At 43.1% G+C, this 12,434-nt stretch overlaps 1 protein-coding gene across 4 annotated transcripts in view; it reads right to left on the reverse strand.

Moving 5' to 3' along the window:
* Positions 1–318: 318 nt before the first annotated feature.
* Positions 319–12,434, reverse strand: part of LOC128734345 (sphingomyelin phosphodiesterase) — a 64,797-nt gene continuing 52,681 nt past the window's right edge. The window contains exons 3-9 of one of the 4 annotated variants that reach the window (XR_008411975.1): positions 3,933–4,093; positions 2,349–3,875; positions 2,105–2,214; positions 1,863–2,047; positions 1,611–1,793; positions 1,368–1,474; positions 1,183–1,293 (exon numbers count right to left, since the gene is read on the reverse strand). Coding sequence is in view for 3 of the 4 variants with exons in the window: in XM_053828495.1 (XP_053684470.1) it covers positions 1,161–1,293; positions 1,611–1,793; positions 1,863–2,047; positions 2,105–2,214; positions 2,349–3,875; positions 3,933–3,996 (2,202 nt within the window). In the remaining variant the exon portion in view is untranslated. Of the gene's footprint in view, positions 913–1,080; positions 1,475–1,610; positions 1,794–1,862; positions 2,048–2,104; positions 2,215–2,348; positions 3,876–3,932; positions 4,094–12,434 lie in introns of those variants that run through there. The other 3 variants (XM_053828496.1, XM_053828495.1, XM_053828497.1) reach the window with 3 other exon arrangements.

Here is a 12,434-nt window from a genome sequence, read left to right on the forward strand (position 1 = left end):
AGCTTCGTCAAGATGGTGGTCTTTCATGGCTGCTGTTCAAAATTGCGCAGTTATTGAGGTGCGGAGCGTGATTTTCAACAAATATTACATTGACATTATCGGCAGAATCACTAGACTACATCGGGAAGCAGCGAAGACGTTAGCGACGTCATTGCTGAGGAGTGGTAGCAATCAAGATCAACTGATTATAATTACTCTTCAAGTTCGTTGTGATATTTTCGTGTAAGAAGAATTTACATCGAAGATGCTCATTGTACAATAGAAATAATTTATTTTGGTAAAATTCAAATTAAATATTTACAATTTTTATTTTGCAATTGGATTCATTGTTTTCAGCGCTGACTTTGTAATAGCAGCTACTAGACGACTCGGATAGAATGAATGTGGGGGAGTGGCTGTAGTCCACTCGATGTTTTCTCGTTAACTTCAACTGCAACTTCTCTCGGTATATCAATTAGGTTATCTCATGATGCTAGTTGCGACCAATTCGCTTATCACAATCTGTTCAGTGTGTTTTTCATAGCTTCCCATGGATCTACTATCAAGTAGTAGCGATGAACACGTTCATAATCAATGGCATTTTTAAGGTTTTACTTCAGAGTGCTTGTTTCTTCGGAAATTAGTTTCTACTCCTATACGTAGACTTGTAGACGGCTTTGAGTGCGCTTCTGCACCATAGTGTCCGCGGTATTCGGGAATTAATTGCCGTGTGTTTTAGTTAGATGAGTTTTCTTCTGTCCCAGGAAGTTGTGGTTCTAATATCAATTAGGAGGTAATGCTGGCTTCCTTCTGTATGCTTGCTGCGCGGTGTGGTACGTGGTTGGTAGCGTGCTATTCAACGGGGGCAGCCCGTCGATGTGTCATCGTTTGCGCCAGAAAATCCGCGTTAGACCCGACAATGCATATGATAACCTAGGACAATCGAAGGAATTTGTTATACAGATGTCTATAAGCTGTAGTTTATCTGTAATATTTACCGTTAAGCCAAAGTGCGCTGGTGGCCCACAACCAAGCAATCAATTTAAGCAATAAACCGAACAGATTGATTCTTAATGCTAGGAAGCTTTATTACAGCAAAATTATATACAAATCATGTGATTCACAAGTTTACATAAAAATAAACTTTACATAGAAAAAGCACAAGTTCTTAAAATTAAAACTTAACCTTTTGCCAACTGAACGCTCGGTTCCAGGCGACTCTTCGCCTGAGCTTCCACTAGCTGGAGTTGTTCGATTTGTTCAGCCTCTGTCATTTTGCCATCACCACCACCTAGAGGACGCTTTTGCCTTATGCTGTAAATACCAAACCATCACCATAAATTTAGTTTTTCTTTTTGCTACCTTCGGTGCGAAATCGAATTAATAACCTTCAATCTTATTGCAAGTTTAATTTTTACAATGTGGGGAAAAGCTGCGTAGCCAAAGAAACAAAACGCTTGACTAGACAAAGATTCCGACTGACACCAATTGAAAGCTGTGCGGACACGCAGATGATTAATTAATTTTTTTGTTTGATATTTTACAGGTGAGGCAGAAAAATGTGCATTGCGTTAGTATGAACTACACATGTGCGGGGCACAGGTTAGGAAAACTTTTTAAACTTTACGTACGAAGAAGTGATCGAGCTGAAGATCCACTCCTTCCAGCCTTTGTTGTTTTCGTCGATTTTGGCTTCGACGTCCTCGCAGAAGTACTTCCGGTCGTGGCTTCGCCCACTCTTGGCGTCGCACAGTATCCGCTTGCGGCACTCGTAGTCGCACTCCGGCCGGACCGGGGAGTTTTTCCAGTAGTGTCTGCCAGGCGAGTTTACACGAATGAAAAATAAGAAATCCTTTGAAAATAAAAGCCAAAATGAGACTCACTTGTAGTAAAGATCAAACAGTTCCTTGTTATCAGTCATGTTGTTGATCAGCACGTCCCAATCGACCGGTCGGAGGCCCCGCATGGCGTACGCTGCTCGCGTCGAGTACAGTTTGTACCAGATTGGGAAATCGTACAGGTTAGCTTCTTTTAGGTTCATTATCCAGGATTCATGGTCAACTACCAGCTGAAAATAAAAGAATTTTTTTAGCGAATCCGCGTTCATATCCAGCTTTTAACCAACCCTTGTGGTGTCGTCATGATCACCGTCGATGTAGTAGATCCTGTAACCCGGATTAAGGTCATTGTATGGAGTTACTGAAGGCCCAATGTATGCTATGCTGGTGGCTCTACCTAAAATAAACAGATAAATTAAACGTTAGATATCGTTGGATCTAACAAACGTTGTTTTCTGAATATTAGCAATACAACAATTGAGATTAGCTATACAACAGCTACTATGGAGCTGAATAACACCAAACACTCACTCAAGTCGTGCGGATCGTAAAACACCTCGAACTCGTCGAAGTGCGTATGACCGAAGAATTGCGCCACAATAGTGCTCTCGTAGCGGGACACAATTTTGTAGTAGTTTCGGCTCCAAACTTTCAGACAATCCGAATGTCCGGGTGGAATGTGACCGATTACGTGCACTTTTTCGTTGGCAAATTCGGCACTCTGCAGTTCGTAGATGAACCACTGCAGTTCCGTCGCTGGATCGGTCGAATTTAACAACAGCCACCAGTTTTTGTTGTTGCAGTAGTTCATGTTCATCGAGATGATTCGATACCCGGGTCTGACTAGTACGGAGTAGAATGCACCGCGTCGAACGGTGTGCGACACGCTAGCCGGTAGCCAACGTCGCCACTGGATGTCCAGTTCGTCGTACAACCAGGAGATCGAGCTGTCCACCTGTTGCACGTAGGGTGGAGGGAAACTGTTCACGGGAGCGCTTTCGTGGTTTCCCAATGCCGGAAAAATGGGTATTCCCGGAAATTTCTCAGACATCTGCTTCACGGTTTCCTTCAAAACCTTCAGATTTTCTTCTTTTGTTTGATTCCACACGTCGTGCGGCGGAAGATCGCCGGTCCAGATTATGAAATCGATATCCGAGTGCGTCTCTGCAATATGGTTCAACATGTGTTCGACCGTCCGTTGCGGGGTGTCACATTTCCGATAGTCTCCCCACTTGCCAGCAGCACCATTCGGTGTCGTAGGTCGACCGTTGGTTAGCCGGCAGCAAAGGGGCTCATTACAATCCGCATTCGAACCTTCCGCGTAGTATGGATCAAAATGTGTGTCGGAGAGATGAAGCACTTTGAATACGGGTGCTGCTTCCTTCGGAAGTGCTAGCTCACGTACGTCTGGTTTCTGAACCGGAGGAAAATCTACCTCCCACTCGTGGTAAGGATTGTAGATGTCGCCGCAGGCATCTCCGATGATGAAACTGCAAATCTCGTCCGGTCCGATGGTGACCCGTTTTAAAACGTAGATGACCTCCACGCCAAATAGCTGACTGACACCTTCACAGACGCGCGGCGATTGAATTTTCAGGTTCACGCAGTACTGGTAGATCGTTTTGATGATCTCTTCCTTACTTTTACCGGTTTTGATGTAATGCTGAAGTAGACCTGCTCCTGCTTTGCATGCTGTGCACGATACTTGTGACATCACGCTAGTCTCCAGCTCAAAAGCCACCTGCTGCAAGTTGAAATACTTGATGGTCTTTGTGAGCAGTGGAGGCAGATGAGACTCTTCTTTGTTGTGATAGAATAGTGTCCGGGCGGTGGCATTTTCTCTGATTTCTATCAACTGCTTGAGCAGTTTGTCGTCGTGATTATCTGAATCGATCAGCTGATAACTTGTCGGTGGTAATTGATGGTCATTGTGTTGGTTTTGAAGCAGCGGCAGGACACTTCGTGGTATCGATTGGATATTCCAGGTATCCTCCGGTTGTTGCCATTCCACCTGCGGTCGTCGTTGATTAGGGTTTGAAGAACTGAAGAACGGGTGTGCTGAAATTGGTTGGATTGATTAGATCAAATTTGAAAGTTTTAATAACACCAACTTACACTGAGTAATTCGTAGTAACTCCAGAAGAAATACCAGAACGATCGGGAAATAGTACTGACTCATTGTGTACGGTTCGCTGGTACCATGAGGAGTGGAATGAGTTAGGTGTGCGCAGTGAGTGATGGACCCGCGATGCAGCACCAGCAGGTCAGTTATGAGTCTGGAACAAAGAAAACAGGAAAAATTAGTTACATGTTGCGAGAGCGACGCTGCGCCGCTCTGCGGCTGATAGACAACGATTCTCCTAGCAAAGAGACGTGAGCGGTCAAAACACGTGCTTGAAAGTGAAAACGCCGTGCGAATGGAACTCGACCATGGACCAGGAAGCAAGAGATCCCCGATCGGTTGAATAGTAACGTATTTTGCTCTTCACGAAACCGGTCCTAGGAAGTAAGACGGAAGTGCAACCCACCGACTGTCGCCAGCTGATGGCTTGTCAAACATTTACTCGACGCGGATAGTAGCGAGAAAGTTCCTGCCGGCGGATTCAGCGATGCGCATCTTCAACATTGTAATTATCATTTTCCGAGAGATTGAGAAAAAGTGAATCGAGCGCACTTGCGTCGTCGTCATCGTCGTCGTCGGCTGAAATGATGGCCTTAATGTGACCTTAATGTTAAACTGGTCTTAACGACAAAACGATTAACGAACAACGTTGCTGCTGCTGCTGCTGCGAGTTTGCGTGCCGGGTTGCCATTTCGAGTTCGGCGGAAAAACAAGACATTCCGCCGCATCGCGACATACCAGTTGTCTGCCTATTCCAGATCGGCACGATTGGATGGAATGACAGTTTTCCGCTTCACCAGCTTGCATAATTGTTCGTACTGTGCTGTGTTGTGTTATCTTCTCGTTTACTATCGGGGCTTGTTAGTGCCTTTTAATTGACAGCGGGGTGTGACGCATACTTACTAGTAAGTATAGCTGAACTGGAGTTTTTTGTTGTTGTCGACTGATGATTTGGATTTTTATTTTTATAGTAAAAGGCCCCGGAGAAAATGGATGTAGGCTCAATTTGGTGTTAATAAACAAAAAAAAATGCGTCGATTTAACTTTGTCTTAACTTGAAAGGAAGTAGAAACCAAGAATTGATATTCGGTGAATTCTTAAATTTAAGGTGGCGCAGTTGCACCTTGCGATATGGGTGTTTTTGGACACGCAATAGTTAGAAATGTCTGACATAATTCATAAATGGAAGCCGGGCAAGATGGAGCTACCAAATGGAAGCCAACTTGCGCATCCTACACGAACTGCAGGCTGGAAACGAGCAGCCATGGACCGATCCGAATGGAAACGATTTCTGTGTATTAGGCAAGCTTCTGCATAGGGTGGAAGCCAAGGTTGTATGCTGATAGAGAAGGAAGGATTCATGCAAATGTTTGATCCCAATAAGTAGCGGGTAGAGCACACACACAGCAATACGGAGACTCCCCTCTTCACTGTCGCAGGGTCGGTTTACGCTCTTTGCTACCGGACAAGAAAACACTTGACATTATCCGTAATCCGCAGCCGATTGGCGGAACAATGTGTGCGGAGGAATGAAATGAAATTATGAAAATATCTTGAGAAACGAAAATTATAGAGTAAAACAATGGCTCAGCCTCTATTAAAGCAAGAGAAGAAAGCTATGTTGTGGCTAAAAGAATTTTAAAGTCGAGGTTTTGCTTATAAGCTCGAATGTAAAAAAATCAAGAAACTTTGCTGACCCTATAAGGGTTACTGTTGACGTGAGACAGGGCTGAATTTTATCACCGCTTCTGTTTCTCATCGTTATGGTTTAGTTAGCAAGTTAGATGACCTCTCCGAGAGCTTCCAGGCAGCAGGTCTGATAGCCAACGTAGCAAAAACCAAGTCTATGGTAGTGGACACTGACAATCCATCCAACTTCACAGTAGCGGGACAACCAGTTGAGCGGGTAGACGTCTTTCAATATCTTGGTAGCCAGACAACGCCCGATGGTGGTACCGAGACTGATATAGCCACACGGATCAGTAAGGTCAGGGGTGCCCTCGCAGGTCTGCAAAACATTGGGCGCTCAAACCAGATCACTCTACATACGAAAACCCGAATTTTCAATTCAAACGTTAAATCCGTATCGCGTCTCAGCGGATACAACACAAAAACTGCAGGTATTCATTAACCGGTGCCTGCGATATATCATTCATGCCTGGTGACCTGACAACTGGATATCAAATGAGGAACTCCATCGTCCATGTCATCAACGGCCGATAGCAACAGAAATTCGTGAACGTAGGTGGAAGTGAATCGGTCATACCTTGAGGAAAGCAGTGAACGAGATCTGCAGAGAGGCACTCGACTGGAATCCGCAAGGACAGCGTAGAAGAGGCAGACCCAGAGGCTCATGGCTTAGCCAACGACATCCGGGCTGTAGACGAGAACCTGTCCTGGCGACAGGCAAAAGCTATGGCGGATAACCATCAACAGTGGAGATCTCTGATTTCATCCCTTTGTTCTGCCGGATCGGCAGACACGGACGGTTAAGTAAGTCCCTTTTTGAACATTGGAAACATGATCGAATTCTTCCAGCTATCCGAAAACATAGATCGACTCAATGAGCTGTTGCAAATGAAACGCAATGGTTCGCACAGAGATCTCGCAAACCTCCTCAAAACAAGCGTAAGAAATCCATCAGTCCCTGCGGCAGCCGAAGATTTAATTCCTCTGATAGCAGCTTCAACATCTATATAGTAGTAAACTGTCCCACACGTACGTCTAGCATTGCATGTTGGGCAGGATACACGATCGCGTGACAGATTGGAAAACGGTCAAGAGGAGGATGTGTCTACTGAGGATGTTGCATTCACGATCCGGCGTGGATAGCCAACCCATGAGGTGAGGCACCGCCTGGTGCTTCAATTCTCGAAAATGGTTGGGGAAGAATACGCTCAGCCATTGAAGGGGCCGCTATCACCGTACTAGGTGAAGAGCCGTGGTGCGGCGGAGGTAACAACAAGGGATAAGTAAAATTATCTGAACATTTCCAGTACGGAGAATATGGCCAAATATACACGAAACTAGTTAGCCATGATGCACAGGATGAAAATACGCCAGAAGTAGAACACAGATCGTAAAGAGCCAGAATAACTATTCCGGGTTGACAAGACATACAAGTTCTACGAGGATGAGAACCAATGTCATTAATCTACACACCGAAACCCGAAATGTGTAGGGATGAGGGAATTTGATTACCAACGAGCGCTTGGTGGTCGATAGGTGCAAGGCTAGTATATGTCTAGACCAAACTGAAGTATTAGTTATTGATAGATGGTCTGTTATTAACCAGAAATTATACTAGCGGTAGAATATCTCAATATTTTCCGCTCCATACACTGATATCGACGTTTCAGCTATATCACTACAGTGTGCGTTGGTAAAAGAGTGAGAACGGTTTATGGGGAAGTCCTCTATGGAGAGACAGCCTCTAAGGCCGGATCCGTATTGCAAATCGAGCGAAAAGCCAACGATGCCCACTCTCACGCGAAAAAGTACAAGAAGCAGAACATTCAACGCTTACGTGTTAGCCGCGATTCTCGGGGCGGGTTTTCGGGAAAGGCTCCGTTCCTGTGAAATAGACCAAGCTCGTGTTTTAAGTCTTGACCTTGAAATGCAGTCAAGCATATATATTAATATTTTTTGAAACGGTGGTTCTACAATTGATGAAGGGACGGTAGGGGAAAGTAGTGACTCCCACCTTTTGTCCAATGCTGAAAGGTGCATGGGTCGAACCAAGCTATAATCATAGATTATAACCGGATTCTAACCCACAACACTCGTCAGGGCATGTGGCTCGCTGGTACCCATGTATAGTGATCGACATCGGACCGGGTAAAGTCCGGAAAGTCCGGTCCGATGTCCGGTCCGAAGTCCGATCGGAACGAAATTTTAGAGTCCGATTTTTTATCGGACCGGAACCGGAACGAAGCGTTCCGGAACCGGACCGGACCAGGTCTTCCGTTGAAAGTCCGGAAAAGTCCGGAGCACTTTTGATCGTAAAACTGACCGCAGTGGAAACGATGACTAGGACTTACTTTATATGTTTAAAACTAATTTCCTTTAACTTCCTCAGTATTGAGGAAAGACAATAATTTCGCTAGCAGTAATACACTTTCTGTTTAAGGCTCCAAAACAAGTCCAACTAATCGATTTAGTTTTTAAAAATTAGCAAATATCTGTGGGTCTTAAAACCGAACGTTTCGCAGCAACGGCTCGTGCGCTCGTGCCTTATGATCCCTCAAAATTTAATTTCAAAAAGTTATGTAATTATGGCACTTCATCTTCTCGGTAATGCCATAGGTAACCGATATTATGGTCCGACGCTTATGGTCCAATATGAAAGATAACTCAAAAGTTTCATCAGATTTTTCAAAATTATCGTATAGGTTTGGGCCGAAGAGGCTCAGATTTTCATGAAATTTTGCTTACGAGTATAGGATGTTAACTTTTTAATGAAAACAATATGTTATCCTATTTTCCCAGAAAACTCCACTAGAAATTTTTCGATTTTTTCGAACATCACTTATTTCGAAAGTTTATAGTTTTAAAATTAAGCATTGCAGAACAATTTTTTTTATGAAAATGTAATAAAATTTTCTCAGCAATCCAGGAAAAATATTATTGGAACAAGTTTTCCACATGATTTTCTATGACGGTGCAAAATTTTAAGGAAATGTTGGAAAACCCATGATCTAAGTCTTAAGAAATTTTGAAATACAGTGGACTTTCGGAAAAGTTAATGAATGGGTCGGCTAGCTTTTTCGAAGTATTGCCTTTTCTGAGTAGTCCTAAGAGTAATTGAAAATGATAAACACAAAATCGAAAAATATATTCTCGGATGCAGGATACTTATTTTTAGGTATCTGGAAGTTGTAACGCAAAGAAATATGTAGCAAGATCTTTATGAAATAATGCTTCCCCCCGATAAAACTGAACCTTGTCGTGGTGTAGGGCTTTTTAACTAATCAGTAAATGAGCAGCGGTCACGTTTACTTCTGAATGTGGGTTGTCAATGTATGTCAAAATACTTTTGTAATTTCAAGTGGGACACGGGGTAAAAATTTACCAAATGTGTCCAGTATGGGAATCTCTGATAATAAATAGATGAATGTTTCTGGGATTCATCTCTATTTATCACAGCTGTCACAAATATCTCCGCAAAATGTTGGATTGATTGGGTCGATCGGGGACTTAGGGTTAGTAAGGGGATGTAAGCGGGTTACCAGATCCGGTTGAATGCCGAAGGACAACTCTACAATGATTACTGGTATAATAATAGAAGTACTTAGGTAGCAGATGGGAAAATTAGGTCAATTCGTGTCGTGTGTTCGAGTCTCGGCTGGGCGATGCTGCTGGATTTTCGCACTGGTCTCGTGGCTGTCCTGTGCTCTGTGGCCGGCCGCGGGGTCTGTCGATGTGGAGGGGTTGAGTCTTAGAGAGACGTTTAAGCCCACAGCTTTACTGCATTAGCTCTTTGTTCTCGAGGGTTGGAAGACGAGTGCGTCTCTATAAAGCTTTATAAGCTCCAACTCCTCTCGACTACCGCGAACGTCCGGGTTGTGCTGCGCTCAATTTACTTTGTATCTTGGGACAGTGCATAAATGCTGGGGGAATGAAAGATTCAATTTGCCCTGATAAGTTGATAACCGCCAATGCTCCGAAATTTGTCTTTCCTATTAGATCATTTGTGGTTGTTTGAGTTAGAAAATTGAAAGCGGGCGCGCGGTTGAGAATCGGTGTCAGACGGGGCTGACGAATCCACTTGTTCACTATACTACATTTTACAACTCAAGTATGACCGCATTTCAAGGTCAAGACTAAAAACATGAGATTAGTCTAACTCAAGTAGTACAAAAAGTCCAAAGCACATTAACAAATCCGATCTATCATTTTTCTTCTCATCAGCATCATCATCATCATCATTATATTTAAAGTATGGCATTCCGGCCTTTGGCAGAGAGAACTTAGAGTCAGTTCGTGGAGTCCGCGCAGGGCCGGAACGCCTCCGCCTGCGGGCATAGGCGTGACGACTATGCTTGGGGTTCTACCTGTGTTTTAGTGGGCGACATTGCCTGTCTCGTCAAGTAGAACTGATGTTTGAGGTCTCCCTGACACTTCGTTAATATTACAAATGGACCCGGCGCAGAGTTTTAAACGCTACTAGCTGACCCGGCAAACTTCGTATTGCCACAAATTAAAATGTGTTGTACATAAATCGTGAATCTGTCACAATCTCGAGTTTAGCAAGTTTTCCTCACAATAAAGTAGAAAACAATCCCCCTGTTACTTAGCCAGATTAAATAAAGCGGATAGCACTTAAATATTCGCCGTGATTGTATAACATTTTGCCTAATACCATTTCGTGAAAAACCTTACGCGGAATGTACCATTTCACGGGAAACCTTTTCATGAAAAGTACCATTTCGATCCTCGGGGTGATCCTCTCCTTGCTCGTTGTCGCTCGTCCGGACCCAACTGAAGGAAAGTAATAGAGGTCAGTAGACTTAGGAAAACAAATAAACCTGGGCATAGCTGATTTCTGCGGGCGGCTGCAGAAAGTTTTTGGTGGTCTTGTTATTGTCTGTTATGTTTTAAGGAAGAGTCTAAAATTTCTCGAGTTCGATTAGCTGAGTTTGTATGAGAGTTCTTATTCCCCTACCACAGGGGCGAGGGGTCTCAAACCATCATAAAAAAATCCTGCCTGCAAAATCCCCCACATGCCAAATTTGGTTCCATTTGCTTGATTAGTTCCTGAGTTATGAGGAAATTTGTATTTCCTTTGTATGGGAGCCCCCCCCTCCTAAAGGGGGGAGGGGTCATAATTCCCCTCCTAAAGAAAGGAAGGGTTTCAATGCACCATAAAAAAAAACTCTTGTCTCCAAAAATACCCATATGCCAAAGTTTGTTTCATTTGCCTGATCAGTTCTCGAGTTATGAGGAAATATGTATTACATTTGTATAGGAGCCTCCTCCTAAAGTGGGAAGGGGTCCTAATTCATCATATAAAAAAATTCTTGCCTCCAAAAACCTTCACATGCCAACTTTGGTTCCATTTGCTTAATTAGTTCTCAAGTTAAAAGGAAATTTGTATTTCATTTGTGTAGGAGAAGTGGGGAGGGGCCCTAATTCCCCTCCTAAAGTGGGGAGGAGTCCTAATTCACCATAGAAAAAAAATCTTGCCTCCCAAAACCTTCACATGCCGTTACGCGGATTATTTTACCAGTGGCCGGAAGCCATGGGTTTCGTTTCTATTTGCTGTTTGAAGTACTTTTAATAAATCACGTGATCGCATCACTTACCACAGTGAATCCAGATCTGATCATACTCATACTAACACAATCCTTCTTCCCGTGACATTCGTGGAGATGCAGAGGTAAACTTGGACTCATAACAGCGAATGTTGAACTAACAATCCTTTCCTTTCCTAACGATCACAAGGACGTGGCCGGCGCCGTTATTGATCTATATACAACTTTATACTACTGCTACTGCTACTGAATTGTTACACATTGACGATAGTCAACTTTCCCGAAATGCTATCTGTGTGGTTCCCTGTGCAACTTCATTAGCTCAGATCAATCACGGAGGTGCAACTACGATGTGTGTGGTCGTTCATGCTCATGCTCATGCTCCCAAAACCTTCACATGCCGAATTTGGTTCCGTTTGCTTGATTAGTTCTCGAGTTATGCAGAAATTTGTGTTTCATTTGTATGGGAGCCCTCCCTCTTAGTGAGGGGAAGGGTCTCTAACCATCATAAGAACCTTCCTCGGCCCCAAAAACGCCTACATGTAAATTTTCAAGCCGAACGGTTCAGTAGTTTTCGATTCTGTAAGGAACATACCGACAGACAGAAATCCATTTTTATAGGTTTATAGAGATTAAGCGACCAGTTGGATAACCCGAAAAAAAGAAAACAAAACGAAAAAAACATCTTTATAAAATAATACTTAGTTCCTTTCAGTAAATTTAAAATAGTCGGTTTCGTCCCTGCTATTGCTTCTTTTGCATTTAAAATTCAATCTAAGTTTGCGCTTTTCCAAAAATCCTAAGATAAGTATGTGCCCGTATTGAACTGTTGCTATAACTGTCCGCTACAAGAGTTTAATTTAATCCCAGTTATGATGAGACTCTGTATTAAACTGTGAAAATGCGTTAGGAATTCAAAAATGAGAAATAAAGATTGAAGGAAAACACAGGTGTGTGAATGAACGCTTTGGATAACCAAAAAATTTAAACTCTCAGAAAAGTTAAGGCAAACATTAACTTTTTAGAGTGTTGCATGGGAGCTAATATTCGCTTAACTTTTCTGAACAATTAATTTTTCAGAGAGTTAACTTTTCCAAGAGTCCACTGTATTTTTTTCTTAGTGTTAGTGTCAAAAATTTCACTGCAGTGATTTTATTTTTCTACAGGAGTTTTCCACCACCGTGGAAAATTTTGAGAAATATGCTGATATGCTTTGCTAAATGGCTGAGATTTTGTTCGCCG

This window comes from Sabethes cyaneus, chromosome 2 (assembly GCF_943734655.1).
Source record: "Sabethes cyaneus chromosome 2, idSabCyanKW18_F2, whole genome shotgun sequence".
Classification (NCBI taxonomy): Eukaryota; Metazoa; Arthropoda; class Insecta; order Diptera; family Culicidae; genus Sabethes; species Sabethes cyaneus.